This window comes from Narcine bancroftii, chromosome 12, assembly GCF_036971445.1.
Source record: "Narcine bancroftii isolate sNarBan1 chromosome 12, sNarBan1.hap1, whole genome shotgun sequence".
NCBI lineage: Eukaryota > Metazoa > Chordata > Chondrichthyes > Torpediniformes > Narcinidae > Narcine > Narcine bancroftii.
Genome location: NC_091480.1, coordinates 95,361,737 through 95,380,237, shown reverse-complemented (window position 1 = coordinate 95,380,237; position 18,501 = coordinate 95,361,737). Strand labels below are relative to the sequence as shown.

Here is an 18,501-nt window from a genome sequence, read left to right as displayed (position 1 = left end):
CTCTAAAGATAGTTGCTACAAACTTGCCAACTCCCACAGTTACCTCAGCTATACTGTTTTGCACCCTGTCCCTGCAAGGATTCCATTCCTTTCTCTCAATTCTTCTGCCTCTGATGCATCTGTTCAGGGTGAGGTCTTTCATTCTGGAATGTCTGAAATGTACTTTAAAAAAAAAAGCTTTCCCTCTACTGCCATCAACTTCACCGTTATCCATGTCACCACTATTTCACGCACATCTGCCATGCCCCCCTCATCCCTGAGAGCAACAAGGACTGGATTTTCTCTGTCCTCACCTTCTACCCCACCTGCTTCCGCATCCACTATATGGCCCTTCAGAATTTCCGTCACCTATAATGTGATCCCACCAGCAAACAGATCTTCCCCCTCCTCCCCTCTCTGCTTTCCATAGGGGCCACTCCCTTTGGGACTTCCTCATCCATTCATCCTTTCCCACTCTTGGTACTGTAGAACGCGTCGAAAGACCCAAAGATTTGTTGATCCAAACCAAGGCTTTTATTAACTAGAAGACTGGAGCATATCACATATAGGTCGACCAGTCCAGAATGACCTGGTCTGGCTAGGAGCAACCCTTTAAGACCTGCCAGTAGGCGTGGCTACACTCTTAGCCAATCACAGTCATCCTACACTACAATCTGTACATATACACATTGGTGGTAGAATCTGTACTATCACAGGTACCTACCCCTCTGACCATAGGAACTGCTCTCCTTGTGCCCACACCTCCTCCCTTATCACCATTCAGGGCCCAAAACAGTCTTTCCAAGTGAAGCAAACTTCACTTGTGAATCTGCAGGGGTCATCCGGTGCTTCCGCTATGGCCCTGTCTGGATACAAACTGGGAGGTCATTTCGTTGAGTATCTTTGCTCCATCTGCTGCAATAACAGGGACCTCCCAATGACCAACTATTTCAATTCCACACTGACATGTCAATCCATGGCCTCATGCATTGCTAAATAGAGGCTACCCGCAAATTGGATGAACAACACCTAATATTCCTTCCGGTCAGTCTTCAACCAGACAGCATGAACATTAACTTCTCCAGCTCCCATTAAACCCATCCCCCCTGAGTCTCTCTCTTTTCCTATCCCTCTGTCCCCTTTTCTCCAGCTCTCCATCCCCTTTCCTTTCTTTTCAGGGAGCTATCTCTTACCCATTAGCCTGTACTCCTCTCCTTCCCCCTCCTCCTTTCTTCCCTCCCCCTTCTCTCTTCCCCCCAACTTTTTAATTTATGCATCCTGCCTGCTTTCTGCTCACATCTTGACAAAGGGCTCAGGTGCAAAACGATTGTAAGCCTTTACTTCCTATCAATGCTCATGTCCTACTGAGTTTCTCCTGTACCTTTGTGTACAGCATCTGCAGATTTCCTGTTCATGGTGTAATAAACTAATATTTATTGGAGAGAATATGTCTGCCAATAATTAACTTTTAATTAATTTTGCATTTATACACAAAGCTACATAATGGCTTGAAGAAATTCAGAAGATTTTCCACTTACTGAGAGTACCCATTGAAGCTTTTGCTACCAGTTCATGTTGAAACAATGCCTCCTACTGGCTAAAATTGGAAGGCAGTCAATGAAGGTGGAACATTTTTCTACTACATTCAATTTCACCAGTCTACAGAACAACCATTAACACAGAGAAAATCTCTCTGCTTCTGTTTAGTTGCTTGTAAAGACTGTTACGTAAAATCTTCAAATCAAAAACTGTGCATTGGCATTTATTTTTGCCCCTGTACATTTTGGTCTGTGCAACAATCAGTGTGACATCATGACATGATGACAAAAGTCTTCCAGTTACCTCATAGGAGGTTAAAAACTGTTCACATCAATTCATGTAATTTCTTAGTGGGTGATAATAAGTGAATGAGGAAATTGTTCTGCTCTGTGTTTATATTTAAAAAAAAAGTTATTCTTTCCTGTTGTAGAACTCATTTTCTTTCCCCTCAGACAAGTTATGAACAACATCACTGGAACAGAAATTATATAAGGAATTTACCAGATGGGTTCATACAAATTGTGTACTGTTGAGAAGGTCTTAAATATCAAAGGAGAATGTGGAATTTAAAGAGAAAAAAAAAAGAAGTAGAATCCTTTAACTCACTCAAGGCCAGTGAACTAACTCAATGTCAGAGAACATTCCAAGCACGCTTTAGGAGGCAATTATTTATTCTCCTGAAGTTTTGATTGTCAACAAAATAAATGGTTTAAATAAAAAAGGCATGTTGATGTATAGCAGCCATTCCAAACAGGGGCTCTATGGTGCATGGGGGCCACAGCACATTTAAAAGCCTTGCTTTGTTTTCACCTCGGGTAACATAATTTTTTTTAAACTTTTTTTGGTCGGAGAGAAGTCCGGAAGAAACTAAAATCTGCTGCTTTACAGGGAAGGGGGTAGGCCATAAAATTCTGGGGGTGGGGGGAGGGTGCAAAGCCGAAGAAAAGCTTGAGAATGGGGGGGAAAAAGTACGGATACAAGATTTTTAAAATTGGATTTATCCTAATTCTGACAATAGGTGGCACAGTTAGTGTAGCGGTTAGTGCAGCTCTGATACAACGCTAGCAATCGGGTCTAGGGTTTGAATCCCGTGCGGTCTGTATGTAAGATGTTTGTATGCTCTCCCCATGTCTGCGTGGGTTTTCCCCAGGTGCTCCCGTTTCCTCCCACCACCATTCAGTACATACTGAGGGTTGTAGATCAATTGGGTGGCACGGGCTCACGGGCCGAAATGGCCGTTTGTCTTAATTTTTTTTTAAATTTAAAAAGGCGGGGGGAAAAAAAGCATTATCTGAGATGGGTGAACAATGTGGAGCTGGATAGAATGGCCTTGAAGGGCCTGAAATTGTTCTCAGACTTTTTGAAGGTCTGTATGATCGGTAAACATTCAGATGAAAGAAGCAGTAAAATCAGAAAATAATTGTTAATCCCTGATCTGACAATAGAGCTGTACTTTCTGAACAACATTTAAAAGCAACTAAATTATCAAGGATACCAAGAGCCTAAAAACCCCAAAATATCAAATCTAGACAAATACATTTGCAAATTAATACATTATCCATAATATTAGCAATACACTTCTATTTGTACAATATATACAAGGTGGAAATTTATCTCACAATAACGAAGTAACTTTCAATATTAAAATATGTAAGTATGGTATCTCCTTTAGTTTAAATAATTTGATTTATTGAGTAATACCTGACAATCATATAAATTACTAGAAGATTTTTGTAATCCTTCAGCTCACCTGGATTCATCTTAAAGAATTAATATAATTTGCAATTTGCTTTGCGTGCGGTTTATGAATGGGATTGAGATGTCGCTGCCAACTGCTCAAATATTTATTGCGTCACCGTAGCCACTTAAAGCACGCTTTACCTCGTGCACATTTGTCCATACTTTATTAGGACAAAGAAAGTTTATACGGTAAGACCCCTGGTATCTGGCATCTATGGGGATTGGTAGTTGGTGGATGTGAATTTTCCAGTTGCTTGAGATTGCGTGTGGCATGATTGGTGAGCTAACTGCTCGGGGTGCCTATTTTAAACATCCATAATTTTTACCTATTCATTTTACACATTTTTTTGCTGGTTGCTTGAATTCCAGGTAGGAGGGGTTTTACTACAATTTCACTATTTGGATCCTTGACGCAAGGTGATTATTGTTCCACATTACCAATAACCTTGTCAACTTCACATCAATTCAATCTAATCTATTGGAGCATTTTGTGTTTAGCAAGACAATAAAAAGTATTCCTGCACTTTAATGGTTCATTCTTCATTATTTTGGTTTTTTTTTTGTCCATGAATTACAAATGTGATTATCTGGCATGTATTTTGTAACTGTAATATCCAAATGCAATGCATATTTAGTTAACATCTGTTTCATATAATATATCAACCCTTCATTAAATTGTGCAGATTAATTTTCTATGAATTGGTCACTAGCACCTTCAGATTGTTCTCTCTAATCTAACAGCATTTTTATTTGTGCAGTAAATTCCCTCTTCCATGAGGCCTCCCATTGTTGAAGAATGAAATGAAAACTTGTGCAAGATTCGTGAAACAATGGGTGGGCAGAACTGGCGTTCCCATCTGAGATTACTGTATATTGTGCATTTACATCCTAACACAGGATCAACTGTGAAACACCTTCACTCCATAACCCCTTAACCATATTCTGCACGCATTTGTCCTTTCTGGTGCCAATACTGTGATATAATTTTCAACATGTCATCATTTCTATTATTACATTGTTCATGGAAACATAATTGAAGGTTCAAGGTGTGATTGCGAATTTACTCATTTGGCTGCTCCGCATCAGGCCATTTATCTTCAGATGGTTTCTCTTCAGATGGTTTTAGGTTGCCAATGTCTTCATACATGGCTGTCTGCATAACTTCTAAACCCTACATTCAAACAAAGCACAATTTTAAAAGATCACATTTTTGATAAAACTCCACTCATGCAACTTATTAAATGCTTGATTTGATCTTGTGATGTACTTTATTATTTCATTCAAATCAAAGGTCACCCAGGTGAATTTAAGATATCTCACTCCTGAGAAATTAAAAAGATATGGATTTAGTTAATCAGATTTGTGCTTTTGTTGTGGAAAGCAAGTTGGTACTTTTTTTTACATTCAGCGCCTTTACAGCGCCAGCAAATCGGGACCTGGGTTCGAATCCCACGCTGCCTAAGGACCTGGTTGAATTTATGTCCACGTTACATCTTCCATATCTTGTGTGGTTTTCTCTGCCAAATTAAAAAACACTCTATGAACCTGGAATACAAGTGTTTTTTAACTAGCCTTTGATTTGGCAGAGCAAGCCACGCAACATATGGCTCAATGGTCTCAGCCCTGAAACCATTAGTTTCCCATCTACACTAACACTACTTACCAGCACTTCACAAGATCACAACATATAGGAGCACAAGTAGGCTGATCAACCCATCGAGCCTTCACTGCTATTCCATCGTAAGCTGATTCATCCTCCCTCAGCCCCACTCCCCAGCCTTCTCCCCATAACCCTTAATGTCCTGGCTAATCATATACCTGTCAATCTTTGTCTTAAATCCAACCATATCCTTACTCCCACAGCCTCCTGTGGCAACAAAGTTCCACAGGTACACAACCCTCTGGTGAAATAAATTTTTCTGTAACTCTCTTTTAAATTGATGCCCTTTTATTCTGAAGTTGTGCCCTCTAGTCCTAGACACCCCCATCGTGGAAAAACCACCTTGCCACATCTACTCTGTCCCGGCCTTTCTATGAGGTTCCCCGACACCCCCCTCCCCACCCATGCTTCTGTGCTCCAACAAGTACAGTCCCAAGAGCTGACAAATATTTCTCATATGCTAACCCTTCCATTCCATGCATTATTCTAGTATATCTTCTCTGAACCCTCTTCAATGCCAGAACATCCTTTTTTAAATAAGGTGCCCAAAACTGAACACAGTACTTCAAGTGATGTGCTCCATAGCTTTCACTGCCTTCACAATTCAAATACTCATCTGGATACTTCTTCAGCATCCACCTCCACTGCTGGTCAGTGTGTTCTATATTCCAATTCCATCTACAATTTCTACTGGATGACCTGCCTGAAATTGGCTGCAGAGTACCCATCCTTAGGGTAACAGTCAGAAACATTTATGATGCTTTCTCTGGGGCAAATAACATTCACATCAAGAGAACATCTATTTTTGCTGAGATATAAATCCATACATCATACCTCATACATGTGGTAAGTCTCCATATCATCGTTTTTCTTTTTCTGTTTATTCTGTGAAGAATAAAAATGATTTTCATAACTTGTTTATCATTTTGCCGATTTGACAAGTCAGGCTTTGAACAGGTTGAAATAAAGCACTATGGGTTGGACAGAAAACAAATGCTTCCTGCATTAGAAGATGGATCTGTGACAGTCATTGTACCTTGCTGTGGAATGCTGGCAAATTGGAGGTGAACAGCTGGCACTTGTCCATATAAATGCCAGCGAGCTGTGGATTTTGCCACACATGTATCTGAGTGCAGATGTCCCAAACCTACTGACAAGTTCCAGCTGGCAAACCAGCTACTGAACTCCAATGGGAATGGGTCAACACAAGTGGGAGACACACTGTCTCCCAGGTCCAGCAACCTGGGTTTGATTTGGGCCTTGGGTGTTCATTGGGCACAGTGCACACATCTGCCCTGTGACCATGTGGGTTGCTCTGGTTGGCTCGGACATCGCAAAGATGTTGGTTGGTAAATTCAGATTTACGGCAGAAAGTATTAACAGGTCCTTCTGTCCCATGCTGTCCAAATATCCCTACAACCTGTCCTTCCCCCACCCTCCCCCCTCCCCCCGCATATGTTTTGAAAGGTGATTGATTAGCGTGTGTTACCACTATTACAGATGGGCAGATGAGTGGAAATTAAATTTGGGTTATGGGATTGCTGGAAAAGATGGCAAAGACACAGTGGGTTGAAGGACTTTGTTCTATGTTGTTGGGAAGTATTAAAAATATAATGAAGGACTCCTGTGGTTAGCACAGGATTTTGATAAGATTCTCCAACATTATGTCTGACTTGAAATAGAACCTGTAAACCCATTGATTTCAGAGGAGATTATACAATGTTAAAGGAAAGATTAGGTGTTAGCTCATTCTCATTATTTTGTTTTTCCTTCTAATATTTCTTTAACGTCAAGTTTGGCACAGACTGGAAGGGCCTGTCTTCTGTGCTCTCTGGTTCTAAGTGGTTGGGAAAATGAACCGCTGAGTACTTACTTTGCTAAGAAACAACATTCCTGGCAAAATGAGACAAAGGATCAGCAGAATTCCCTGGATTAAAATCAATGTGTCTTTCATCATGTTTGAGGTTTTCAGAGATTTCAATTCAGTGGCTTCTAAAGGGAAAACATCAAAAAGAACTTCACAACAGTACGGCATTGCTATCAAGTTCTTGTACATTGAGTGAGATTACTGTGTGCTGTGGTGGAATGCTGCATTACATGCATTGTACTGGTTGGCCAGCCCCTGATACTGTAACTCCTCCCCCTCGGGATTCCTAATAAAGGTGGTACTGCCTAATTCCCTCCCTTAGTACTGCCATGGAATTAGGCCAATAGTACGTAAGAGATGCCTGTAAGTTTATAGCAATTAAAGCCTGTAACTCTCGACTTCTGGTCTGCTGGGTCTAATTGATGGCGCTGCATTCATCATATATTTCTCTCTCCAGTTCCACCATTCTCCTCTACCTGTGTGATACATTAGTCAATGTTGGTGGCTACAAATCACGTTCTGGCCCTGTATTCTGGACATTGCAATGCACTTGCATTGAATGGTGGCGCATCATGGTACTTGTTAAGGTGACAAGGGGAGGAACCGTACACATAGGCTTTCTTACCAAAGTGTTCAAACGGCCCATGTTTAATTCTAGGGCAATCTAGGCAGGTTGCACCTTTGTGGACATTGGATATTACTCAGGATCATTCACATTGAAGCTCTCTTAATATCAGCTACACGGTATAGTAAATGGTCCTGCCTTTATTATCTACATCAAAGGCAATGGGAAACATCAGAAGCTGTTGTGATAGAATTTATGAGACTTTCTGCAATTCTGTTCTGCTACCACAGCCAGTAATCTGCAGGTAATGTGTTAATTACTCTTATATTCCCAGCATTCTGCCAAATTTCTGACAGGGAATCCAAAGACTTCCCCAATGAAAATTGGATTCAACTAAGTTGTGTTGAGGAAAAAAATGATTCATGGAAATGAGGGATTCGATGTATGGACGGCTCATTCCAAAAACGCTGACTGCCTTTAACTTCCTCTGGATGTTGCATGACCTGCTGAATTTCTCCAGCACAGTTGTGTAGTGGAGCTGGACATTGGAAGCGAACTCTGGAGGGTTGGCAGGCAAGAATTAGCTGACTGCCGAGATGGAGCTAGCAGTTCTCAATGGGGCTGCAAGCAGAACAGAAACGTTTTGTGATGTCCCCTACACTGAGAAACATGGGAATCGAAACATAATCTGTTGGAGGAGCTCGGGGTCCCGCAGATTATTCCCCGCCCATTGACCTGCTGGATTCCTCCAACAGGTTGTGTTTAGCTTCGGGTTCCAGCGTCTGCACATAAATTTAGATTTAGACCCGGTAACAGGGGCTTTCGGCACACGAGCCATGCCGTATAATAACACCCAATTGACCCCACATATTTTGAAAGGTGGGAGGAAACTGGAAACCCAGGCAGACATGAGAAGAATGTATAAACTCCTCACAGACAGCGCAGGATTCGAACCCAGGTCACTGGTCCTGTAATAGTGTTCTGTTCATAACTATTGCCACCCCAAAAAAAAAAATTTGAAAAGCTTACATTGATGAGAGTTTCCCGGACCTGCCACATTAACTGTTTCTCTTCTCACAAATCCTGCCGGACCTTTCTGTTTTTAGCTAAGCTTTCATTGATGTGCTCTGAAATAATTTATCATGTTTTGTCAGTGAAAAGTTGTACAGTTAATGGACATGTACTCTAACATTTTAACCTGGCATGGATATACCCCTGCAGGTCATAGCTTCACTTACTTGGTTGCACATTTAATTCTGCCGCACAATGGGATGTCACACCGTGGTCTGTTTGTAAACTACAGTAGTAAATTCCTGAATGTAATTTCCTTGCATTTAAAATTATAAGCGAGGCTTCATGTTTAAAGCTGATTACGGATGCCAATTGAATGGGGTTTTCCCCATGTTTGTACCACTTGATGGTGAGTTTATTGCTGGTAGGCAGATTTTCAAAGACACAGCGCAGAGTCGCATTGTTTCCTTTCGTGACAGCTCGATAAGGCACAGAGTAACTGACTTTCGGCTCTTTGCACCAGACTCCTGTAGGTAAAGCAGACAACATCTATATAGAACATAGTGCAGTACAGGCCCTTTGGCCCTATGTTGTGCTGACCTATATCGTCCTACCAAAGAAAAGTACTAAACTCTACTGATCTTGTAACCCTCTATTTTTATTTTAACCACGTTCCTGTCTAAGAGTTTCTTAAATGTTTCAGCAAACACCACCATCGCTGGCAATGCATTCCAGGCACCTACGACTCTCTGTGTAAGAAAGCATACACCTGATGTCTCTCTTCTACTTCCCTTCTTTCACTTTGTACAGATGTCCTGTAGTGGTTTATATTCCTACCCTAGGAAAAAGACACTGGCTATCCACCCTGTCTATGCCTCTCTCAGATGATATATATTTCTCCATCGATTTTGAAATTGAAGGCAGCACTGTTGGCGGAGTGGTTAGCGCAATGCCTTTAGAGCGCCAGTGATCAGGACCGGAATGGGGTACAAGTCCTGGGCTGTCTGTAAGGAGTTTATACATTTTCCCTGTGTCTACTTGGGTTTTCTATCTGGGGGCTCCTGTTTCCTTGGTTCAAAAATGCACAGGGGTGTGGGTTAATGAGGTGTCAATTTGGCAGCATGGAATCGTTGGCCAAAATGACCCATTACCGCGCTGTATGTCTAAATTTAAATTTAAAAATAGAAGCACAATTACTGCGACCCTTGCTAAATTTGGTGGTGCTGAATTGTGGCACAGATCATTAAATCTGATAAATTAAATTTCATTGGACAATTTCATCACTGCAAATATATTTTGAGTGGTGAGAAATGTTACAGTAACCAATCCAAGGTCTTTTCATGTGACTTTAGAAATTGGATGATGCATTTACTCAAAGTTATAGAGGGATTCAACATGCTCTTCAGCCCTGTCCATTCCAACTGCCAAACATCCATTTACACTAATCCTGTTCCTCCTACATTCTAGCAGCTCTCCCAAAGTTTGATGACTTGCTTACCTAAGAAGTGTAACTTGCAGTGGCCAATTAACCCATCAATCTTTGGGATGTGGGAGGGAAACGGAGCATCTGGAGATAATCCAGAGGGAGAATGTTCAAACTCCACATAGAGAGCACCTAAGGTCAGGTTCAGGGCTCTGGTGGTGTGAGGCAGTAGATCTACTAGTTGAGAATGTCCCACCTTGATCCTCTCTGGTCATACTTGCCTGCAGCATCAGCATGTATGGTGAAGTTCTTTCTGCACAATTAGTCTCCAGACCTTTAGACTATTCTTTGCCTCCAGTAGAACTATTTTCACATTAAACCCATGCACAAAGACATCACTGTGAAAAATCTGATAGGAATGTTTATTTTGTCTGGGCTTTACTATATCCAACACAGCATAGTACGGTTTTGAGCTAAAAATATCTCCTCATCTCTGACTCCCTGACTGACCCACCTCCTCGTTTTCCACTGCCCTCTGATCCCAAAAGCCCTGAGCCCTGAAATTTGTGAGCGCCAAGGTGTTGTGTCAACAATCTCCTGTGGCCTCCAACCCAGTGACCTTCTGATGCCTTGCGTCAGAATTCGGAGATTCCCTCCCAGGTGATGATTCTATCTCATGGCTCCTTATTGGTAATCATCTCCCTTCCCTTATAACCTCTGCAGATCTAGATTTGGTTTTGGAGGGCCCTGGTTCCTTTGCAAGGGTCTCGTACACCATTGGCATTTATAACAGTGACTCATGACTGAAGTCGTTTGGTCTGCTACACACTAAGTGCAAAGTACACTTACAACAGTCCTCTTCTTTAGTGTTCCTAGGCAATTTGCTCACAGTAACTGTTGCATTTAATAAGATCTAGATCCTTGCTGATTTTTCTCCTTTCCAATATATGACGCTCAAGCAAGTTATTGCATTCATATGACTAAATGACAACTAACCTCAGTCCAGGAACTGAACCTAGCATTTTCTGATTTGTATAAATTGATGAAATAAAAATGATATGTCTATTTCCATGCATTCGGAGTTTTTGGAAAAAAAACACAAAATGATGGAGAAGTTCAGCAGGTCAAACAGTCTCCTTTATGTAGCAAAGGCAAAGATACAGAACCGACGTTTCGGGCTTGAGCCCGTCAGCAAATCACAATCATCTCCTTGGTTTTGTTGACGTTGAGCACAAGGATGTTCCCCCATGCAACGAACTGATCGATCTCCCTCCTGTACACTTCTTCATTGCCATTTGTGATTCTGCCAGAAACTGTGATGTCATTGGCAAACTTGTAGATGGCTTTGGAATTGTGCCTGGCCATACAGTTTTGGGTGTATAACGAGTAGAGCAGTGGACTAAGCACGTATCCTTGGGGTGCGCCTGTGTTGATGATCAGTGAGGAGGAGATGTTGTTTCCATTTTGTACTGACTGTGGTCTTCCAAAGAGAAAGTCAAGGATCCATTTGCAGGGGGGATACAGAGGCCTAGAGCTTGTAGCTTCTTGACCATCACGGTATTGAAGGCTGAGCTGTAGTCGATGTATGAATTGCTGTTTTCAAGATGATCCAGAGCTGAGTGGAGAGCCAAAACTCCCAGCCCCTTCTTCCCCAGCATTCGGGGGATTGGGAACTCTAGTGGGATGGCAGCCAAGGCAAGGATCTGTGGTTGGAGGGTTGGAAGCTCTGATGGGTGGGCAGCCAGGGTGAGGATCCGCGGTTGAGGTGTTGGGAGGTCCATTGGGCCAGCGGCCTAGGAGAGGATCTGTGGTCGGGTCGTTGGGAGATCCGATAGGCCAGCGGCCAGGGCGAGGTCCCACGGTTGAGGAATTTGAAGCTCCGGTGGCTGGGTTGAGGATCCATGGATGGGGCATCAGGAGCTCAGATGGGCAGGTATTCAGAGCCAAAAATAAAGGGGTCTATTTTTAGATAGAATATATGGAAAAATGATTTTTAAGCTATAAAAAAGCATCAACTTTTACATGGATTGACTGTTATACGAGCTTATATGGTTAACAAAAAAGTCTTCAGACCCTTCATGCAGCATCTGTAAGATCTATGCTGTGTGACCTGCTGAGTTTCTCCAGCACTTTTGGGTGTTGCACTTCCAAAACTAACCCTACAACAAACTTCAATTTTAACAGGGGTATGCTACCATACTGACAATTCCTTTCTATTCATGGAGTTCTGCCGTGATTTTCAGCAATTGGAAATTAGCTAGGAATCAGGGAAATCGTTTGAACAGCTCACTCAGCTTGGCCTTGAGATCACGAAGGCCTTGAGATCATGAAACCCTTGGGCAGAAGAAGCAATGAAGCTTGGTCCCAAAGGTAGAAAAAAGTTAAAACTGTTGAGACAGGAACTCTTTAGAACTTGTGCTGCACAGAGATATCTGTGGCTTCCTGTCCAAATGAACAGGAATCACTGTTTACTGAGCTATGCTAAAATTGAAACACCATGTATCTAATCTAACATGCCTCAAAAAGTTGTGGGGAAATGTTTGCCATTTTCAGCGATATGTACTTTGCAAATCAGCATGTGCATCCTTTGTCCACTGCAGTATCATCCCACTTGCTGCCACTGGAACTTTTTCATGTTGAAATATTCATCATAACATTCAAGATGCAGATATTTCACCATTTATTGTGACGTCTTGCTGGAAATTTAGTCAGAGCCCTGTTCTCGAATATATGTCTCATGACATTTCAATACTTGAGTGATTTAGTGAGAAAAGACTAGATATGGGAGTAGGTTATTGAGCCCTGAGAAACTGTTTCACCAAGTGGATTTGTGCTTTCCACTTTTATCCTGTAATGCCAATTAAACACTGGAGATATTTTGCATTCCCCCATTTGATGAAGTCAACATGTCCTAAGTTTGTGTTTGGATACCAATCAAGTAACTTTGCAACTTTTTGATTATTTATTTGCGAAACCAAGACTGGGAAGCATTGAATTAGACCATGTTTGGGTTGTACCTAAATCCCATTTCTTTCCTTTCGCCTCTGGATGCAATTATTGAACATTTCGTTGGTTCATCAAACTCCAATTGCCCCATCAATTTCAGCTTTTTGGAGAAGCAAATTGTAAAAATTTCCAGAACTCTGCAGTGGAGGGGGGGGAGGGTGGAAAGTACTTCCTGATTTATTTTTATGCAAGTTTGAGCTCTAAGCTCAGAAACATGGGATCTAAAGCAGAAAAAAACAATTTTAAACCTATTTTCTTATTGGTTCATCTTGAGGGAGAGGGGCTGAAACAGCTGGTAGGTTTTGATTCCTCATTCTGAGAAACTTTCTTTTTAACATTTTAAGCACCTCGTTCTTCCACATTCTGAGGACTCCAAAATAAGTTTGTAGTGCGTTTCTGGGGGTGTCAACTTAATCTAAATTCAAGGAACCTTGCAAAAAAAAAAAAAAAAAAAGTTTTTTACCAGATTCACTCAGAATGCGATTCTAACAGCCTGAGATGTTAGAAAGTACAGTGGGTGGCAAAGATAAATGTGATCGGTGGCTGTTCCAGGGACAACTTTGAGAGACGTGTGGCTGTTTTACTTGGATTGTCATTTTAAATTCGTGAATGTTTCAGTCCTTTTTCTCTTCCCCTACCTGTTTATTTTGTACAGCAGGTATTACATTTAGTCCTGGAAAGTCAGTCAGCCTTCCTTTATATCCCAGATGTGTTTGGATCCAATGAAAGTTTGGCAGTCAAGCATAGAGGCCATCATCAGCTAATGAATAGGTTCCTTTTATTAAAACTGAGGTTCATGTCTATATAGTCAAGTCCAAAAAATGTCCAGAAACCACTTAATATTGTAAGTATGCCTCCACATTATTGTAGTGAATGGCATCAAAAGTACAAAATTTATCAGAAGTAACAATTACTAAAGGTGGAGAGGGAGAGAAAACTACTTCTCTTAGTCATAGAAATGAACGTGTATCTACATTGGACTTTTCAATTGAGTAACATGGAAGTTTGTTCGTATTTGCAGGGGTCCATAAGATGGACGTTAGAAACAGGAGACGGCAGATCCTGGAATCTCAAGCAAAACATAATCTGCTGGAGGAACTCAAAATAATTTTTCAACCATTCTTTTTTTCAATTGGTTATGATTTGCGTTGGACAGTGGTAACCCTGGGTTGGCCTGTATTACAATTTTAAATGTTTGTTGCTGGTTTAAAGGCCAATTTTCTAATAAATAGAAGGAAATAAAAACCTGGATATTTCTCCTCTGCACATTGATTGGCTGGTGTGTGCTTGGTCGATATTTCACAGTGAGGTGGAAAATTGCAAAGAGCACTTTTATGTTCTGAAAATGATCCCTTTGTTATTCACTCATTGGTGGTGAGCAGTAAATATGCCCAAACCTTAAAATCTACTTAATACAAGCAAACAATGAAGAATATTTTAGGAGAAATACTATGAATTGAGGTTGATATTTTATTAACCAGCCATCTTTTGGAGTAGAGATCTCCACGTAGGAAATAATCCTCACACGTGCTGACAATTTCAAAACAAATTTTCAGTGGAAGAGAAGCAAAGCTCTCTGATCAAAACAAATATAATTTAGGGAGACAAACAGATTTAAGCTAGTGTTATATCTCCACACAGTTAAAGCATAGAAAGAGGTATGGGAAAAGTTTAATTTGTTTATCCAGGTAAATCTTCTGTCTCCGTTCAAGGTATTTTATCACTGAATCAAAAGGTGGTGAGTTCAGGTCAAATAGCTGAAGAGTCTTAAAAATCTAGCTACCACTCCAATACCTCAGTGAAGGAGTCCTGTATTGTTGGTAAATTGTTCAACTGAAGCTCCAATAAATGCTTGCTTTGAAATACTCTATAAAACAACAAAGTACGGAAGTGCATTTTCGCCAACAATGCCTTGTGTACTTTTGAATCATGAAGCCTGGGGCCTTCAGCATAATTAAGCCCAGAGGCAGGGTATTTGGTGGACGTTGCACTGAAAGTGGAAACTTTGTAGGCTTGTGTTTCACGACAGCAGGAGCTTTTCATGCAATGGCTTCTGATGTGATGTACCGTTTTGAATTTATTTACAGCTCGGTAGAAGCCGATTCTGGCCATTGAAATGTGTGACGTCCAATTACACCCTATTAAATGACCAACCTATACGTTTTTGGAAGGTGAGTGGAAACTGGAGCACCCAGATAAAACACACTCAGGTCATAGGGAGAATGTACAGTGATGGATTCAAACCCGGGTAGCCGGCACCATAATACTGTGCTGACATATTGATTTGGAGCAGATTTGCTCTTAAGTGCTAGATGGTTATGTCCTTTCCATGACAACTAACGGGGATATTGCTCCAAAAAGGCAGGAATCACCATATTGGGCTCAAGAAAGAAGAACATACCCGTGAGATACAAGTAATTAGAACCTTCCGACATTTTTCGAGTCCTTGATTCATTGCTGAATTTCCTGATGGCAAATCAGATGCAAACAGGCTGTGTGACTTCAGCTGAAGCTGGATCCTGCATTCCAAGTCCAGACAAATTCCTAAGTTTATGTTTTTTCTAGAAAATTGCAGAGGGGGCATGCAGTGCAATACACAGAGGTGCTGGAAAACTCAGCAGGGCACACAGCATCCATAGGAAGGAAAAGGCAGTCAGTGTTTCCAGCCTGAGCCCGACGTTGTGAATGTGCAGACCCGAAGTGTTGACTGCTTTTTCCTTCCAATGGATGCTACGTGACCTACTGAGTTTTGCAGCACTCTTGTATGCTGCATTCTACCCCAAAACCTGTGTATGTTCATGTTTACCTCCATTTGTATGCATGCAGAGCTGCTGCCATTTTTACATCGATTGTGCAGGGCGTAAGGTATTGTTGCACACAATAGAACTTTTACAGTAGTTGGTGTTCATTGGGACTTTGATTTATACATTAAAACGGTAGTCATAATTCAGAAGGTACTTCACTCGCCGTAAAACATTTCATAACATCCGAAGGAATGTGAAAAATCTCATATAAACACCAATGTTTCTATTGTCTATTTTCGTATGTGCTCTTCAATGTTCATATCGAACTTTGAATTGCTTGCAAAGAAATACAAATGAATGGGCATCGAGAAAGCCATGGAAATCGCTTACTGCCCCAGGGACAAACAAGGCTCATGTTGTACCTCAGCAAAAAGGGGCAGGGCACATTTATAATAACAGAAATAAGGAAACTTGGAAAAGTTTGAAGTTTGGCATTTATTAATCAGCCAGAATGCAAGAGACATTGATTAGAGCAGCCAAAAATACCTCTTTATAAATGCTATCTGAGCTGATGTCTACTGCCTGTATTTCCTGTGTTTATATCTGGACAGCTTTGCCTTGTGCAGACAAGTTGCTTGGTAAATGCTTAGTTCTGACTTCTCTCATTCTCTCTTGAGCCAAACACTCAACATTGTGTATGTCACCATTCGTGAACTTGACTGACTAAACACTGAGCTGCAGATCCATATGCAGAAAGACAGTGATGTCAACTTATAAACATACGTAGATTAGGTTACACAATAAACTTGTAACAACTCATGCTGTTTCACCTCTGAGAGGACGTCGAAGTGCTTGTCATACAGCATTTCATTTTGAAATGACGGTGATACATTAGAAATAAAGAAAGAGGCACTTACCAATTGCAATGGTGAGCATAAACATTATGTTTAGTATTGGCCATAATTTACCAGAAAAGGAAGCCATTAAGTAATCGGATCAATGTATGTAATGATCAATCTTGCTGCTTGTGAGTAGTCGAGCCTTGTCGGCAGCTATCTTAGACAACTTATTTTAATCAAAAAAACTTCAAATCTGTTTTTACAAACCACCTCTCCTATTGGTGAGATGTAATTGTATTGCTGAATGCAATTTCTTCCGCAATTAATTTTAGCCGAAACAGGAAGGACTCTGTCCCCAGGGGTATTAATGACTGGTTTTTTTTTCTGTTAACTATCAATGCAGCTTTAAAGGTTACGCCATATTCTTGAAAACAAGTTGCAAATCTTAGGAAGTTTATCTTTTTAATATTTAATGTCTACTTGCTACAGCTGTAGTTTTACCAATGTTTTTATTTCTAAATTTTTAAGTATGATTTTCCCAGATTGATGAAAAAATCTATACTTTGACAATCACAAACAATTAGTTGCTACATGTGAAAAATTAAGCTCTCTATGACCTGTTTTATTGGCTGTTATTGCAGAGTTCTTGCAGTATTCAAGTTGTGTGTACACTTATTAGAGAAGCTGTGTTGGCCACACACAGCAAGCAAATTATGGCCTGCAAGGTTGAACTGATGGGTGTTGATTTGGAATGGGTCTCCCTGTACTGATGGCAATGGCATCATTTAAGAAGATCATGAAATGCAGGTTAGTTTTTGGGTTACTTCACGTGGCCTGCTTGTGAAATTGTTCACATTTTACAGAATATTGAAAGGGCTGGACATACCCGTAGAACAGAGATGAGAAGTTTCTTCAGCCAGATGGTGAATCTGTGGAATTCATTCCCACATTTGGCTGTGGAGGCTAAGCCATTTGGTGTACTCGAAGCTGATTAGCAATGGCGTCAAAGAGTATGGGGATGAAGGCAGGAGAATGGGGTTGAGAGGAAAACTACATCAGCTATGATTTGAATGATTGAGCAGACTTGATGAGCCGAATGGCCTAATTCTTCTCCTGTCTTGTGGTCTTACACATTTAAAATTCTAGTCATCGACAGTTCTCTGTGCTGAAGAATAAAAGCTTGTGTGAAAGATATCACCTGCTTGGCCTTCCTCATTTTATTTTCTTTATGAGAAAGAAAGAGGCCATTTGGTCTATACTAATCCTTTGGCATCCTATCAATCCTGTTCTGATTTTTTTTTTCCTGTAATCTATTCTCTCTTGTGTGCCCTTCTGATCTAATATTGATTTCCCCTACCACCCATCTGCCCCACCCGAGGTAAATTACAGTAACCAATAGACTTACTGTCATACCCCTTTGGGATGCGAGAAGGAACCAGATTATCCACTGTGTTAGAGATGTGGAAATAGTCGGGCAGGTACTGAGAGACTCCGCAAGGATGACTGAGCCTCACTAAAGGGTCTGACATTAAACATTGTCCATTTCAATGCTGCTTGACCCACTGTCCCCCCGATTTCTCACTATTCACTTAAAATTCCAGAATCGGCAGTTTCTGTATTTCTCAGGATTATTGTGTTCTCTTCCAAAATTTATACTATAATTGGTTTTTAAAACTTTACTTAAAAGGTGCACTTTAAGAAAGTTTTTAGTGTTTCAGAAAGTGACAAAGAAAAAGGAGTATGCGATTGTGGGGAATTGGGAATTATGGCTAAGTTTCTCGTATCACTTAAGACCAGTCTGGTCTTGTTTTATCTGGGTGGCCATTCTCGATGGGGCCAAATGGCCCTCTTGGGAGCCACAGAATATTTAATGGGGCCTGGAACTTTTTTAAATTATGTAGTCAGTAGGAGAGAAATACTTGACTGCCCATAAACTTTGAGCGGACTCCTAAGGGGGATCGAGATTGTGTCTGCTGTTTGTTCATCTTGCCCATGCACCTAGTCATATGGGCTGTGCAAGGACTCGTCCCCTCCTCAAGATCAGGTTGTACACTGTGCTGTGCCCCATCATCAATTTTGATGGATTCATCCAGAGCTGTTAAGGTTGGCGGTGCTGCATTCTCACTGC

General features: G+C 41.0%; 2 protein-coding genes across 4 annotated transcripts in view; both read right to left on the bottom strand.

Annotated features, from left to right (window-relative positions):
- LOC138746574 (somatotropin) overlaps nucleotides 1-3,061 on the bottom strand; it is a 28,448-nt gene extending 25,387 nt beyond the window's left edge. The window contains exon 1 of one of the 3 annotated variants that reach the window (XM_069904865.1): nucleotides 1,518-3,061. Coding sequence is in view for 1 of the 3 variants with exons in the window: in XM_069904866.1 (XP_069760967.1) it covers nucleotides 1,518-1,530 (13 nt within the window). In the remaining 2 variants the exon portion in view is untranslated. The remainder of the gene's footprint in view (nucleotides 1-1,517) is intronic. The other 2 variants (XM_069904864.1, XM_069904866.1) reach the window with 2 other exon arrangements.
- Nucleotides 1,428-16,658, bottom strand: cd79b (CD79b molecule, immunoglobulin-associated beta). The gene is made up of 5 exons (XM_069904863.1): nucleotides 16,452-16,658; nucleotides 8,589-8,888; nucleotides 6,792-6,910; nucleotides 5,753-5,803; nucleotides 1,428-4,429 (listed from the first exon to the last, which is right to left on the bottom strand). Exons 1-5 carry the CDS (start codon nucleotides 16,516-16,518, stop codon nucleotides 4,319-4,321), a joined length of 648 nt encoding a protein of 215 aa, XP_069760964.1. The 5' UTR covers nucleotides 16,519-16,658; the 3' UTR covers nucleotides 1,428-4,318.
- Between the last annotated feature and the right edge of the window lie 1,843 nt (nucleotides 16,659-18,501).